We start from the raw sequence: 17,268 nt of genomic DNA, 5'->3' as shown, positions 1-17,268 counted from the left end.
AGACAGAAGTTAACCCTAAATTGCTCTTTCGACGCAAAGCAAATTCGGTGCCGTCGTGTTCTGAAGTAAGGCCATAGACCTGTTTTGAGCCTTCTCAGCCATATCAGGTAATTATAAGGGAAGAAAACACTTTTGTTGATTGTATTTAATATGTTCTCTTAAACTCATTTGATGCACTTGGGCGCCTGCGTAGCAACATAAACTCACAGGCAGGAGAAAGGTCCTAGCTTATTCTAGCAAATCTTCTGAAATGAATCAATATCAAATTTAAATTCTCATTTTTTCTCAGGACGCGCTTTAGCCTGAGTAGCAAGCGTTTCCGTGCGGTTTAGGAACAAAGAAGGAGGAGCGAGAGTCAAACATCGCGAGAAAAATGGCTCCTTTGGCTCTTGTTTCATTTCTCGCGCGGCCGAAACCGAGAATCCCGTTCCTCGGTCTTTCTTTGCTCCGAAACCAAACGGAAACGCTTGCTACGCAGGCTAGACGCACTTCGGAGCTTGAATTTATGCAAAATACTGTAGCAATTTTAATTCTCTCGTCGTACAGGCTAGGCCTCTTTCATGCACTTTGCATTTTGTCTTCCTTCATGAGGGTTTTTCGCATACTACACTAACTGCTTAGAAATGTTAAAAGATAACGGAACAATCGACTCAAACACAGGAAACTATTATAAAGATATTCGTGAAAGAATATCACTTTATTTATTCGAGTATACAATCTCAATTCAGAAGAGGTTTTATGCGGAAAAAAAAGAAGATTGAAACTAAGTAAAATAAATGGTTTATAAAGTTAATGAAATCAAAATTCCAATGAAGGATGGAACCTAAAAAGACACGGTAGACGTAAAACAAGAACGCGTCCCCTAAAGACCAATTAAGCAAATGGCTAAAAATTCAAGCCAAAAAACAAAAGAAATAAGGAAGAATGTAAGCATTAAAATACTAATACGATAAAAATGATTGTACAGATATCATGAAGAACCTTGCATGTTACCACGCTTGATTCATAAAAAAATCGTCTGTCACCTCCCAACAACACCACCGTAAGCTAATTCCCCTTTTAAGAGAGAAAAAAAAGGAAAGCAAAATATCTGTAAAACGCAAGCAAAAACATTTAAACCTTGAAGAAAAAATACACACAAAAAGCAAAGAGCCCTATGAATTTTCAAGAATGCTTTAAACTACTGGCCGTGGCCGCTTTAGCGTTGGGCATTGACGGCAGAATTTCCACGGACGCCAGATAGCTGATCTGAAGTAAAGCTAACCACAACTGAAGTCCTCCATCCTCGTGACACTGTGAAGGAAACCTCTGCCTTTGCTTCCTTCTTAGAAGCCACAGGTCCTCTGAAAAAAGAAAGAAAAAAAAAGGAGAAATTGACACGGCAAGTAAGTATTTAAAGCTACCCACTTTTATGCTTACATGGGATATGAGTTCATACAGATTTACTGCAAACTGAAGACAACGCAGCCAGTCAAATGAGGACACGAAGGCGTGCGGAAAGGAGTGATCTGGTGCTCAACTTGCCGTTCTACAAACAATCTCGTCCCCAGAGCTTTCGAGGTCCTTGGGGCTGACCAAAAGGATCGCAGCCTCAGGAAATGAGGTTGATCAAGCAATAGCCAAGTCGGTTTAAATAATTCTGCACCCCATCGTAACTGCCGTTGAGTTGTCTGCTATAAATCTATAACTAGTAAGGTGGTTGACACTACAGCTGTCCCCGCTCTGTATGTTACGTTGTCACAGGGGTAAATTGCGCATGCATACTTGGTCTTTGTGTGGCTCTATGAAATAAACCTATTCCTTATAATAGATGGGATAAAATTAAGCAGAAATCGCAAGATTTCATGCACTGATTCAGGTCGACTTAAGCAGCTTTGATCAAAGCACTCTCAGACTGCATATTTCAACAGAAAGTACTTTCCTATAGACGCGAGAGCTACTAGGATGCCTCCTTGGGATTTCGCCCTCTAGGCAAAATACTTGCGGGGGTAATAAATCGAAATTGTGAATACAAAAGAGATAGAAATGATACCGAAAAGGTTTAAAGTGGCACGTGCGTTGTGAGCATCGAAACAACTCTAAGCCAATCCGAATTCACCTGAACGCACTTCGACACTGAGTTCGCAAGCGAGTTCCCTATAATCTTGCAAAAGCAAAAATAAAAAATCGTTTTCCTCAATTAAAAAAACAAACAAACAAATTTTGCCTTGACCAAATAACGTTTAGTAAAAAAAAACCGCGAATAAAGAAATCTTCCGGTTAATAGAATATAAAGACACCCACTGGCTAAGAGCATATTCAAGATTTTTCGTTCAGCAAGTCTTTCATTTCCCGTTCATTCCACACGTACAACTACTAAAGACTGCTAAAGTGTAAAGTGTGATTAATTTGCTGCTAAGTACTCATTGCAATATCAAACCTTTAATTTAATTATCTGTACCCAGGGTGACTGAGCAAAGAATCTGGCTGAAATTAATTGCCATTACATCTTTCTCTGGACAACAATAACGCTCCGCAGTTCACATATATGATTTTCATATATTCATAATTTCATCATCATCTTTTAACGGGTTTATGGCGAACCAATTCAACGAGCTGCTCCCAGTTGGCTTGTTAGCTTAATTGGTAGAGCGTTGCACCGGTATCGCAGAGGTCAAGGGTTCGAATCCCATACAAGCCTGAATTTTTTTTCAGGATTTCTTTTCGCAACTGCAGAAGTTGTGTATACAACTGCGATGATCTTCCTTCAAGTAATTCTTCACTCCCCCGTTCATGATCACATATATGATTTTCATATATTCATAATTTCAGTGTAAACAACACTAAAACGCTCTGAATACTCACGGGCAGTCAACTTCCATTGACTTAGGATACATCCCGCTGACCGAAAAATGGAACTTTCCATTTTTCAGGGGCACTGACAACGAATTATTGAAGAACGCTTTAACATGCACCGAATCACCTCTCTTTGCTGATTTCGGGGACACCTAAGAAGATTACACAAAAGAGAATTTATATAATGCCAGAAGAAGAAAATGGTCGCCCAATTACAAGAACCAAGGGCTAATAATCAAACTGAGTGCTTGACAAATACTTTATACTTTTAATAACATCTATAATTATTGATCTATAGTTCTCTAAGACCTCGTTTGTCTTCAGTCAGTTTGATGTGACTGCAACACCGTTTGCGTTCTGGGGGGAGTGGTTCAGTGCACTGCCTCATAAAAGGTATCAGAAGATCGCCTTGGAGGAATGGGTTGAATTCACTTTTTCACCCAAAAGAGATACCAATTCTACCCTCGTTCTACAGCTACGGTATGTTTTTCACTAAGTGGCTTGAGGCACACGAATAGAAAAACCCATCTGGAACCAGTGTATAACAAGACAAATTTATTGAGGCAAATAGTCACCGCCGTCTATTATTATATCCACATCCGCAGACACAGAGGTCGAAAGACCGTCGCAGACCCTTAAATGTCAGGTGGAAGCCAGCTTAAATGATACAGCGATACTGATTAATTCGATAGTCATTTGGACTTTAAGTACTCCAAGCCGTATTATTCCACGGATATTAGGGAATTTAAGATTCGCTACGGAGGGATGCTACCACGGCGACATGACGTCAAAATCACTTCCGGTGACGTCACCACGCAAGTCGCAGTACGGTTTTCCCGCCAGCCGTAGCCTTGTTTTCTGGTGCAGCATATGCCGGTTAATAATCACGTATTTAGGAGTATGGAAATCAAGGCATTTCTTTTACCCGAAAACAAGGCTCAGCCGGCGGGAAAGCCTTACTGCAACTCGGGTGGTGACGTCACTGGAGGTGATTTTGAGGTCACGTCGCCGTAGTAGCACTTCTCCGTAGAAAATTCAGGGTTAAGACCAATAACACCGTCATTCCTATGGGGGGAGGGGGGGGGGAGGGTCTTACCGTAACGGTCATTGTCGGTTTTCTCATTTCCACCACATCTTGGGTAGCGAACCTCTGTTCCGTCTCCGCGACCGTTCCTTTGATAAACAGCTTAATGTTTCCGTCTGCCGCTAACTTTCCAATGTAGTCTGCGGCTGCGATCTTTAAAATCACGCTTTTTTCTAGGGGATAAACATAAATATTAAACGTAATTACCAACCTTCCATACAGCTACATATACATAAGATTAAGGATTTTCCGTTTTTCCAATAACACATCAATTTTGAGGAGAAATTAGTAAGTAAGCGCTTTCCATGTACGTATTTTCAAGGATATTGATAATCAAATTCGGTTACATGATATAGCTAGTTTTGCCAGAGTATAATACCATCAACTGACGTGATACAACTCACTTTGACTCTGAAGACGACTACTGCAGAGGTTGTCGAAACGTCATTCACTGTCAACAACAACAGTCCTATTCAGGACTACGTTCACCCGGACGATCAAACTCAACCTACTTTTGAAATGACTCCTGGGTCCAAACCTTTCATAGCTTGAAACTGTTTTCTCCGCAGCGCGCTCTATTAGGCCATATGTACACTCCTGAGGGGTGGTACTTCCAGACAAATTGGGTGGGGGTGTGCAGCACGCTTCCTGAAACCCTTCCCCTATTTCAGACAAAAATCTGTGATTTTCCCTACCCTATTTCTGACCTAATCAAAAATTTGATACCCTATTTGAGACCTGACCCTTAAATCAATACCCTTTTTCAGACCTGCCTTATCATTAGTTCCCTGGGTCAGACCAATGTTAAAGGTAATGCTTATCAGTACGCTTTTATTAAGTAGGATACAAAACTGTACGAAATTTCGAGCTTAAAATTCCACACTATGAAGCAGGTTGCATAATGGGCCTTCATAAATACAGAATACGTGCTTACCTAAGGACTAGAGTTCACAAACCATAACCCTATTTCAGACCAAAACGGCTAATTAGTGAAATCCAACTAGTGGTCTACAATAAATGCTGCGTTCTGATTGGTTGAGCTACCACTAGGCTATATGTTATAACCCACTAGTAGCGAAAAGCGCTGGCTTTTTGGCGGCAAAAAATGATTTACAGTACTTTCCGAGGCGGGGCAAAGAAAAAAATTGTGATTCTTGGGAAACAAAATTAACCAGTTTCTCCAAGGACCAAACATGAAGTGATTTGTTATATATCCCACAACAAACTTTTACACTTTCTATCGCCCCCCTCCCGCTCTCCCCCCCCCCCCCCCCGTGTCCCTGTTAACAGGGTGTGACTGTACCTTCTTTCCCAGCAAGATGCAAAGTGTCTTTTTTCTGCTTAAGTCCTCTGGCTGGCATTCCTGTGTAGAAAGCTAAACACGAAGTGATGTTCAACTTCACAGTTCTCGTTTCGTTGGACTTGTTCTGCACCACGACTTTGACATCAAAGCTGTCTCCGATATCGATATCGTCAGCAACTTGCAAAGAAAACTGCACGTCCTCTTTGTCTGCCTTGTAAATGTCGAACTCTCTTCGGGTGCTAAACTTGTTAGCGAATTCAACAGCATCCCTTTCCTTTTGGGAGCCTGTTAACAGGACACAAGCGCGCGTGTAAATTGAGAGGGTCGAGTACAATATTAGCAGTTTAAACAAATGTCGTATCGTATGGGAATCGGCCCTTTTTTCAACGCTTCGCGTTCTTCCCTCAGGTGATAGAGAGAAGTGTGACGTCACGTAACCATGGTAGCAGAATTTCTGGATTACAACAATAGGGAGCTTAAGCAACGACGACGGCGACGGCAACGAAAACGGGTAAAAAGGAATAAGTTTATATTAGCAAAACAACAACTTTGCACGTGCATCACGGTTTTTTGTACATTTCTTAGCCGTCGTTGCACGACTGCGACATGAAACTTTCTAATTTAACACGCCCGCTTTATGAAGTAAGAGAACACAACACAAAAATTTCCTTTTTCTTCTTCTAATCCTAGATACGGTCCTTGCGGATTCAACTCCAGAATATTTCACCAACATTTGACAAATTAAATGAAAATGAATATGAGCGATGAAGTTAATCGGCGTCCATATTTGTTTGCCATATTCTTAAACTGACCGCAGTTACTTATCAAAAGATGACCAGGCCTTGTAAATTCAGCAACAGGCTGCGCTTCACTCTAAAGAACTATGCTAAAAACGATCATCATTATCACCACCACCACCATAATCATCATCATCATAATCATCACCATCATCATCATCAACACCACCACCAAAATCCTTCACAGTTTAAATGCTAAACCGAGATAATTTACCTTCTGGATGTTTGTAACCTCTGGTCACATCAAGCCTCGCGCTAGAACCTGGCATTTTGGTACTGATACACTTGCCAATGCTATACTTATCGATGTAATACGCCTTCATGGAACCATCATCATCATCCACGTCCCAATAGACGCGATCACCGTTCACTTCAGCAAATATGAAGCCGGTATCATAAGGTAAATACACCTCTCCATTCTTAATTGCGTTCACGGAAGCCGGGCCACAGCGGAACACACCTGAGAGAAATAAAACGAAAGTACTGAACATCAGCCACAATAGAGAGGAGACGTTTGACGTCACGTTACCATGGTAGCAAAATTGCTGGATCTTAACATTCCTTCGTGACAGAGACGACCATTTGCATTGTAGAACGATGGAAGAAAATTAGTATGGACTACCGTTTTGTTCCTGAGTGCAATCAGGCACAGTAAAGTCATACATGTCACTTTTTTCGTTTTTTTTCCCCGCATTATTTGCGGGACCAAGGTTAGATCCAGAAAATTTTGCTACCATGGCAACGTGACGAAACGAGTTCTCAGAAGGGTCAATTTCTTATGACAGGGGAGGTTTCTTTTAAGAAACAGTATGAAAACACATACCTTCACTAGTCTCTTGGGGAGTGGCATCATGCGCTTGCCATCCATCATGTCCGTCTGGTAAATCAGTGCGCTTGAACCATGACTCGTTCCAGACGTGAAAGTTCCTGAGAATGACCCCGTGAGAGGTAAAATATTTCTGACTTCCTTTCCATTAAGAGGAAAACCTTAAGCCTCAATAACTAGTGTTCTTGTCTTATCAGTTTTTACCAGTGCAGATTTTTTTAAATCGCATTTGCTGTGTCGGCAAGTATAGATAATCGAGGATGACAAGGATCTAGATGAGAGCGCTGAAATATATCTCAACTATAAGTTAAGCTGTGGCGATTTCTTAACTATTATCTAAAATTTTAGCCCAGTTTGCAGCTGTTAGGAAATTCTATAGATCTTCGATCTCTTTGGTTGAACAAAACGTCATTTCCCAGCTGTCGGTAAACGTTTTTAATAATTCTCAGCTTTTGAGTAGAGCCTAATCTAGACCCCCAAGTGGACTAATCAAAGAGTCATTAAACGAGATTGAAAAACGGAGGGAGAGACAGAAAAAGGAAACGATAACTCTGCTAATTGGGATCTCACCAGATGGAATCATTGAGATCGTCCAAAGGATTCCCTTCTTCGTCAAAATGAAAGTCGATAGTCATGCTGCCGTCCGTGTCGTGGGCTGACTCGAAGTTTGTCACGCTACGGGTGGGTAGACCCAATGCTCGCAACACTGATAGAAGAGAAAGAATATGTTTATGTACGGGATACAAATTAAAATAGATAAATAAATAAATAAATAAATAAATAAGTTCATCTAGTTAAGAAAAGACATGAGAAGATTGTTCTTAGTTCCTCTAAGGTTTCCATCGAAAAGACTACAACTCTTAAGACAAAAGGCCGCATACGTTCTAGTTTGAAGGAGTTCGCGGCTCGTTTAACATTGGAATCTGGTATCATCATCATCATCATCATCATCATCATCATCATCATCATCATCATCATCATCATCATCATCATCATCACCGATACTTTGAATCGGTAATCCTAGTTACCTTCTAATTGGTAACTGCCGGTGTGGCTTCAGCCATCTTAACCGTTTTATGTTGAAGACGGTCTCCACGTTCTTTTTAACGCACGTTTCAGGTGCTGATGTATCCTAGGCTTTTATAAGTTAAACACCAGTTCGCTCTTTTCGTCCGATTGTCCGCACAACATGTGGACAACCATTCTTTTAAATACTCACATGTTGTCACCAATCCAGAGAAGACCCAGCATTGTCCGTACTTCACATTGAACTTTCTCTTCCAAAACTTTTCTAATATTTCCACACTTCCGGTCCAAGCGGTTGGCTTGGTAGAGTTTTCGGGGTATGTCTCCGTCCAACGACCAAACAGGATGCCCCCATCGCTGTCATTGTAATTAGCCTACATAAAGAAATTCACAAAAAGGCTTACCGTATAAGACCAAGTTAAATTATCGTTAAAAGTTGTGGTAAGGGTTACGATCACCTGTTACAGATGTATCAGTTAATGAAAGATAGTATATTAGATGTGTGCTTAAATTTCTTCGGAAATTTGGCGGGTCCGTTTGATAGCGTAGTGGTACGTTAGAGAGGTTAGCATACGGAAGGCCTGGGTTCGATTCTGGGTTGCGAATAAACGATTGGCGCTAGAAATAACCAAAACAAATTAGATATATAAAATCCCACACAGCAGGGTGAAGAGGGGTTGAGCTGCAACTGTACCATGTGTTGGTTTCCTGAACTTGTGCTTTAGCTTTTGTCTCCTATTTCGCTAGCGTGCACACAAGCTTATGTACTTGGAAATCGCTCTATTTTGCGGTGCTGTGTTTTATGCTTGCGTCTCCGTGAGGCACCTGCTATTGGGCAATTTTTTTAACATCCACTCTAACTCAGCTTGTCGGATACGAGACGTAGTCCTCGCATCAACACTCCTTAACGGCAAGGATACTGAGCCAGACTTGTAAAGCCCATCAGCGCCAATTAGGTCAATATAACCTGGATACCAGTCCTTTACATACACAACCAGCGATGTTGTAGACACAAAACAACAATTCCTCATTGATCGGGTGCCTTCCTAAGGAGAGGCCAAATGAGATTCTAATACTTACCATGGCTGAGATAACTCGCACCACAGAGACTGGACTAGCCCTTCCAAATGGAGATAGATGTGCTTTATTTAGAAGCCAGAGAGCACAATCTAGAGCGACATCTTCAAACTAGAGTAGCAAGGAGAAAAAAAATTAACAAACGTCGACGTAGGAAACATGTCACAGAAACAAAGAATACTTGGCTGTACTCCAGGTATAACAGGTTTAATAATGAAATGAGAACAAACTTTTTATATTTACAAATCATATTAGAGTTATACAAGCGTTCGTATAAAAGAGAAAAAAAAAAGGATTCAAACATTTTAAAGAGGTTGGAGGAGAGAGAAAGGAAGGCTGTCTTTTAACTAATTACAACAATTCTACGCTTTTTTTTTCAATTGAATAACACATCGACGCAAAATGATGAAGAAGAAAGCTATACAGTTAACTCTGTAAGACGGAAACCGTTACGGCTTTCAATAAGAGACCGTACGGTCTTACAGGTGTCTGTCTTGCAAAGAGTAAGGCAAGGTGTCGTTACGGTCTCCGTTTTAGGGAGGTGCATGCCCATTTAAAAAAAACAGTCGATATAAATGGCTGACGAACAGCCGATGTCGGTTTTTAAGGAGGTTTCCATGCATCTTATAGGGTTACCTGCTTAACAACGGTCCCAAGAGTGACCAACATTACCGTAAATCCTCTTTTTAAGCCCCTCAGGGGGGCTTATTTATTTCAAGCCCATTTAAAGTGGGGGGTGAGGGGGGGGGGGGGGGGGCTTACTAGAGAAGGGAGCTTATTTGAGAGGAGAGGGGGCTGTAATTAAAATTTAGAAGAGACGATGCTATCACTTCTCCATAAAGAAATAGAATAAAAAGTGGAACTTCAGCTCAAGTACAAGAAAACTGGAGGTCATGCAGCCGAGGATCAGAATCAAATCCGAATTTCCAATTGGTAAATAAACCATCCCGGGTCAGTCGACAAGAAGTTTTTTACTGTCGTGATTGATTAATACAGTCTATCATTTATTAGTGAAGGATAATTAAGGGAGTGAAGGGGGGCGGGGGACTTAGTAACTTCTTCCCCTGAAAAGGGGGAGGGCGCTTATTAGAGGGAGGGGGGTTATTTAAGAGGGGCAAGGCTTTATGGAGGATTTACGGTAATATAATTTCTTCCAACAACTTCAATGCATCAAAAAGAGAAAAGAGTTCTGACAATCACGATCATCTAGGTCTTTGAGGAAACGTGTGGAGATCAGTCTGGAGAATTTTAAGTGGATATTAAGGATTGAGAAAGAATTAGAGTGGTTTTCGTTTGAGTGTCGTAAAACCAAAACCAAAGTAATTACTCTGGCCAATCACATAGGACACAGACAATACATTCAACCAATCAAAACTCGAAGTAATTACATGTGGCTGACGCAAAGCGCGGGAAAATGCATGCGAGCGCGTCACAATTGGCTTTGGTTTTACTTCTGATTGGATGAAAAGGTGGCGCGAATCTTTTAAGCCAATCGCATCGTGTAGAAAGTGCAAAACCAATTACTTTTCGACACTCAAATGAAAACCGCTCTAACTGTAACCGTTTAATACCTGGCCGAAAGTCCAAGGTATTCCCGTATTATGCCTGGCACTCCCGACCCAGATGTTACCAGTATCAGCTAAGACGTATTCATTCCGCTCCACATCGTTTTCCATGTACGCCACATCATCTGAATATACAAAAACAACGGAAAAGGATCAAACGGTGAGTATTGTAAAGAGAACCGGTGATAAGTTTAAATAATCTGACTCCGACGATCTCATTTTATAACAGTACAGCTGTACGCATACATCTTTAAGACAATGAACTTCTTATGGTAAAGTAAACTGCAGTTTTTTATTACAGGTACTGCATGCCTCCATTTGGAAACAGTGATGCCGCGAATTGACATTATTAGCCGCTATAACTGTAGCGTTACAAATAGGTGCCTAACTTTGCAAAGTCACCAGCATGACTAAGTTCAGTGACTGAAGTTAATATGGTCAATTCGAGTCAGTGCTATCAGGGTATGAATTATCAACCCGACAACTAAGGCCAATCAGAAAAAGAGTAATATTCGACTTGAGTAATGTCATTCGTTGTACAAAGGTGTTCGTTACAAATTCGTTGGTCATACTGAAGTTCCACTGGCTGAGGTTATAAGGCAGTATGAGTCTCACTAACCTTTGCACCAAGCGTTAAACAGGACGCACACTTTATCATCATCCTTGTATCTAAACACCAATTTACTTCCGTCGCCGTCCTTCATTATGGTCTCCACGAACACCTCGTATTGACCAATCATAGCTTTCGCTGAAGGCATGACCGTGAAACTCACGGTTTTACCGCTGACTTTCTTGACTTTCATTCCCCACTGGTTGGTAGAAAGGGTTTGGCGGAGCAAGGCGCGGATAACAGAACCCTTGCTTTCCTGAGGGCGTCTCCCTATGAGACCAATTTGGAATAAAAGAGATTGTAAAGAATTGGAAATTTTATTTGAATTTGAGCGTTTGGGTCTTCTAGGAAATCTGGTCAGCCCACAGCTGTGTGGGAAAGAGAGGACAAGATAAACTGTACGTGTCTACAGGGTCGTTATAGTTTCGTTAAATAGCATCACCAAAAAAATATTCTTTTGAATTCAACGCCGGAAAAGTGGGATTGTCTAACAACTGAATTGTTTACCGAAGTGAGGGTAAATAGTGTTGGATTAAGTGCTAACTATAACCTGCTGCTCTTTACTTACACATAGATGTAAAATAAACTAGCCTGTTCTAGGCTGTAAGATAGTAGGGAGAACGTAACGAGAAAAGTTGGGCCAAAACCACCTTCTTCCCGCCCTTTTTCGCTCGGTCGGTTTTTCTTTGCACGCCCGCCTTTTTTGCTCGTGTGCACTGACCGAGAGCCTGGCAACGCTTAAAGTGTTCAGTTTGTGGGGACGGGCCAAGTAAAATGAGCAGGAAACAACAGCGAGGTGGTGGGGGTAGGGAGAGAAGGTGAAGGAATCTTCATCCTCTCTCACTTCTCCTTTCTTCTGCTATCCACACCCCAGCACCCTCCACTCTCCATTTTGCGCCATTCTCCTGAACGCCTGGAAAAAGCTTGTGGTCATCTTTTCTCAACAGAAGTGAAAACTACGACATCGAGGAGAAAATCAAATGCTTTTGATCTGTTTACAAGAGATCAAGAAAGAGCCTAGAAAACTGTTCTTTGGTTTGATATAGCTACCAGTACGGTGGATGTTTGCGTGACCTACTGGCCGCAGACCGTCTGTTTACTGACCTGAGCAAACTTTAAACTTGGGTAGTTGATTATGCACCCAGTACCCATGCTTTTCGTTCAATTTTGCGCGTTCGTAACCTTTTCTTAGGTTGAGAATCGTGTTTCATATATGAGCAGGAGCCCATATGAGATAATGGTTTTGGTAGTTACATAAATAAAAAATTGAAACGCAGGCTTATGAAACAAACCTGTTACAAACTGTAGAACAACGACGTCAGAATCCGGCTTGTACTCTCTGTTAAACTTCACAGTGACTTCAAATTCCTGACCTCTCCTGATGATCAGCTGTTCGTGTTCGTAGTCCTCAGTCCTATGAGCCTTGCGGTTTTGTTCTACGTTGAAATCAACTTCCTCCGGTTTCAGCTGAGATGCTGTAAATATAGTAAAAACATTACTACATAACTGTATAGTGATTATCGAATCAAGACCGAATGCATCACAGTCACGTGGTTTTAACATTGCTTTGTGCTGGCCATATGTTGCTTAAAGTACAGTGTATGATTAGCCTAACGCCTTATGTTTCATAGAAAGGGCAAAAAAACGGATAAAATCCTAGTAGATCAACATGATTAACACCATTACCGTCACGTGGCTTTTGGGGTGGAGTCATACTAGAGCTCAATTGCATTCAGAGCGTTTTATTCCTCCCTGCGCTTTCATTCTATACTCTAGCCGAGTCTATGGTCTTTTAGTAAAATCCAGCTAGTGGTCTATTATCAATGCTGCGCTCTGATTGGTTGAGCTACTACTATATGTTATATCCCACTAGTAGCGAAAAGCGCCGGCTTTTTGGCGGCAAAAAAGGATTTAAGTCTAGCGTTATCTAGCTTAATTTTTTTTCCTGATATCTTTGACCAACTAGTTGGATTTTACTAAAACAATTATTTCCCTCGCCCTCATGGCCTCTGAGTCAAAAGCCCGTGAGGCCGCTATTGACTCAGAGCCCATTCGGGCTCGAGGAATAATTGTTAAATACTGCCATGTGAGACTATGGCTGTGTAATATTATTATTACTGACGGACAACTCTCTTGGTGCCTAATGATATAATCGCACTATCTGTACCTCTGCAATAAAAACATCGCTGTAATACAGACACTATGTTCTTCATCGGGATATTTATCGTCATACCTTGGGGTTTCTTCTTGTCGACATTTAGAGCCTTGTTCAAAGCTCTAAACTTGTCGTCAGATAACACCTTTGTCCTCCCTTCCAAACCTTCACTGGCACCCATTTTGGACATCGCATGGCTTCTTGAGTCAACACTGACAAAAAAGAGTTCCCTTAGAAATTTGCAACATAAGGTTTTGGTGGAACTTCACATGAACGTCAATTGAAACTAAAATGACATTTGCGAATTTCGGGATCGTTTGTAAGACTACAGTAAAACAGCCATAAAAAAGATGCCACTTGTTTTGTAAGTACCGTAATTGTGACATTGCTGCAAAACGAGTCGTGTGTTCCGATTGGATAAAATTACCCAGGAGTCACGCCATACACATGCGGAGTTAGGTCATTTGCTGCATAACAAGTTAATATGCCTTAGGCCGCGGTTCTTCAAATGCACAACATGTGCAGATTTTATTGCAAAAAATAGAACTACTCTCAACTTTCTGCAGCACAATAACTTTTCGCAACGTGCAACAACCTGAATTGCCGCATGACTGACTTCATTCGTGGGTGGTTAAACTACTCGCAACGTCGCTCTTTAGCTTGTTTGCACTGAGCAATGTTTCAAAGCAACTGAGTCGCACGTTTTTATAGCCTGCGAACGGCAGACGTTTCTCCTCGCTCATCGCCGCACGGGGACGTGAATATTAAGTCTTTATTCATTCCTTGTCTCTATTCTGCAATCTAGTAAGCTTCTTAAGTTTATTATCGTCCATATTTATTTGTTTTTGTAAGGGACCTGATGCAATCAATGATGTTCCACGAATTGATGAGCGAGGAGAAACGTCTGCCGTTCGCAGGCTAACGTTTTTATTGACCATTCTACTGTACGGAAAGCTTACGCTACATAACGGCTTTGATCACACGATGAGAAAATTTGTAGGTCTTATTTTTTAAGGGCGTGATTTCCGTTTAATAAAGAGCGTTCCAGGAAACTAAGAAATAGACACCATCTCCCCACCAAAACCGCCCACCGCCCCGTAAATTCGTGGAACATCATTGATTACATCAGGTCCCTTACAAAAACTAATAAATATAATAATAATAATAATAATAATAATAATAATAATAATAATAATAATAATAATAATAAATAAATAATAATAATAATCTTTATTTCTTAAGATAAAATCACATATCCTAAGTTACAATATAAACTCAAAAAACTATTTACATATCATAGCTAAAAATTATTCTGTTACTAAAAACGTTCTTAAACCGGTCAGTGTAGATTCTAGGGACAGAGACTGACGTATTTCTAAGATTGTACCTCATGTTCTTTTCCTTAGGTAAAAACTGGAAGAACGGGCATTCGGGGTCATTCGATCTTTTTTTTGTAGAGTGTCTTGTCCGCCTTCTCTAGCAAATCCCTGATATTTACATTCTTGGACACAAACTTTCTTTTCATACACCGGTCTAAAAAATTCTGTATTACAGAAAGGTCGGAATCTGAGGCACCATAAACCGGCAGAGCGTAAGAAAAATTTGGTAAAACTATTGCGTTAAAAAGGTGATCTACTTCCTCCTGGGACATTCCTTCCTCACGTAAAGATCCTAATACGAATAATGACTTCGCGCGCACGTGACTACTGTATTTACAATTTTGTTGGAAAGTAACACCTAATATGGACAATAATAAACTTTAAGGAGTGAATAAAGACTTAATATTCATAAATTAGTTAGAACTTTGAAATTCTCTTACTATTCGTCCTGTCCAGAGTCAGCAGCTGTCCTTCGTCGTTTAGACCTGTTAAAAAATGAACAAAAGGGAATCACAGTCTAGTTCAAGCAGCCTACAAGCAATGTCTCAATTTGGGGGAGTCGCGAGACATCAAGCGAGAACTACACGCGAAAGGACTGACACGAGTGCTTCGCCGCCCTCGGGCGAGTTCTTTCGAGACTCGCTTCAAGCAGGCTAAAATTCAAGATGACCATGTTATTTGTAGTGAATGTTATAAGTATATTAACGTTTCCGAGAGCAACCCCCGCGGGCCAAGAAGAACAGGGGGCTCTGGGGATGAGTATGAATTAAGTGAGAACGGACCGTCTCTACTTAAGCGCGGTTTACACAACGAACGTTTTGGGAACCACTCTGAACATGTCCGTTTACACGGCAAAGTGAATATTGTCTAGATTTTAGGGTACCGCTATATTTTCTTGAGCACTGTTAACAACAGAGCGGTGAAAACGTCAGGTACTGATGTTTTATCGTCTTGAAAAAAACTCAGAAAAACCTCAGAGGAGGCGGGGGCGGGGGCGGGGGTGTGGTTGCCACCTCCCTCGTACGTCCGTACGTCCGGGGGTTATTATGTAAAAATCTGAGGCAGACAGCTTCCGATAAGATTCAATTTTTGAAGCAAGAACCAGCTTAGAAAAAACAAGGACCGGATCCTAATAAAGTAAGATCTAATCAGCAATAAGTGAAAATATAAAACAAAAGAAGCAAGGCTGATTTTACAGTCGGGAATATATATATATTTATTACATTTGGAAACAAGGCTTTACACTCAAATTCACTTTCTCCGAGGATGCCTCCCACGCAGACATTCTCAACCTCGTTCGCGAGAGGGCACGAGCGGGAGAGGATCGAGACATCCTTTCGGCTTCGTCACACGTTCCTATCTCGCCTCCGGCCATAAAGCTTATTGCCTGATACAGCGTGTTATGTAAATTTCAACAGCATCGGGTCGTCAAGATGGGATTAAGTGGATTTACAATCCAGTCTCAATTATTGTACTTACACGCAAATCTGCGCGGGAGGTTTCTTTACTTTTACTGTGAACGCGGAAGTCTCTCTAGCTTTAGTGTGTGGCGAGTAAACTTTCATAATGTAAGTCTTTGATGTCTTAGTGGTTAAGTAAAAAAAAAATACACCGTATGTAATATTCAGTGACGCGTAAAACCTGCCTTGACATGAGCCGCGCCCTTCTAGCTTTGTCACGGTCGCCAAAAATTGAAAACTGGTCGCCCGGAGCCAAGAAACGAGACCAAATCGTTCAATTATAAACGAAATTCAGAAGGCAAACTTAACATCCTCCCTCCAATTTTAAATCTGTCATGACTGATACAACTTTTCATGAATAATGTACTTAGTTTCACTTTTGCAAACCCAGTCACTGAACCATTCAAATGGACCAAATGTGAACATACGAGACAAAGGCGGAAATAACTTTCCAAATAAACATTTACATGCTTGCGACAGAAAACAAAAAAAAGGCCTGTTAGAGAACATTTTGCAGAGCCATAACTGGTTCCTGTACATTTAAGATGCGCTTAAAACCGGGAAACCCCGCAGCCAGACGTTAACCATGCGGCAATTTGCATATATAACTGAACGGAGAGTATGAATTAGACTTGCTTACAAGTCGAGCTCAAATTTTTTCACGAGAGCGAACTGCGAGCGTTAGATTTTTTACATCGAGAGCTTGGTAAATAAGTGAGGGAAAAGGTTCCTAATATCTAAATGCAATCGATAAAGAGAGAAGCGAGAATGGACCATTTAAGATGCTAAATTGCAAAACTGTTGCAAGCCTATGAATATTGGTGAACAAATAAACACGCGGATATTTCATAATAAAATACTTAAATACTTACTCTGGACTGCTTGCAGGAGATTTTGGAGGTTTTCCTGAACTACCTCCTGAACTACGAGTGCTTCTTCGTGGCATTCTCTATTAGTCTTTTAAAAACCTCTTTAGATTTGCGCGACTACGAGCACACTCTCTAAAAGCTGAAGCGACGCTTTTCACGCAACGAGGCTCACACGTACGTGACAAAAGAATAAAGCGTGGCTGCGAGGCAAGTTCAATTGAATTTACCGACGGTGGTACTCCATCGAGTTTTCATGTCTCTCTTGGGAATATAAACCACCGA

The 17,268-nt window shown here is 41.1% G+C and overlaps 1 protein-coding gene across 1 annotated transcript; it reads right to left on the bottom strand.

The window, feature by feature from the left end:
- Positions 1–665: 665 nt before the first annotated feature.
- On the bottom strand, positions 666–17,264 carry LOC140933622 (protein-glutamine gamma-glutamyltransferase K-like). The gene is made up of 15 exons (XM_073383227.1): positions 16,990–17,264; positions 15,098–15,142; positions 13,357–13,490; positions 12,416–12,598; positions 11,133–11,393; positions 10,520–10,638; positions 8,952–9,059; positions 8,065–8,245; positions 7,416–7,551; positions 6,843–6,946; positions 6,234–6,479; positions 5,223–5,507; positions 3,932–4,092; positions 2,845–2,987; positions 666–1,343 (listed from the first exon to the last, which is right to left on the bottom strand). Exons 1-15 carry the CDS (start codon positions 17,061–17,063, stop codon positions 1,199–1,201), a joined length of 2,325 nt encoding a protein of 774 aa, XP_073239328.1. The 5' UTR covers positions 17,064–17,264; the 3' UTR covers positions 666–1,198.
- Positions 17,265–17,268: the final 4 nt, after the last annotated feature.

The sequence above is a fragment of the Porites lutea genome, chromosome 4, assembly GCF_958299795.1.
Source record: "Porites lutea chromosome 4, jaPorLute2.1, whole genome shotgun sequence".
NCBI lineage: Eukaryota > Metazoa > Cnidaria > Anthozoa > Scleractinia > Poritidae > Porites > Porites lutea.
Note: the sequence above shows the minus strand (reverse complement) of the source record. Positions and strands in the feature narration are given on the sequence as shown.

Coding starts and splice junctions, on each gene's coding strand:
- LOC140933622 (XM_073383227.1), bottom strand. CDS start 17,063: ATGCCACGAAGAAGCACTCGTAGTTCAGGAGGTAGTTCAGGAAAACCT. Junction 12,599..13,356: donor CGACAAGAAGAAACCCCAAG/GTATGACGATAA, acceptor CTATATTTACAG/CATCTCAGCTGAAACCGGAG. Junction 7,552..8,064: donor CTCTGGATTGGTGACAACAT/GTGAGTATTTAA, acceptor CTCTTCTATCAG/TGTTGCGAGCATTGGGTCTA.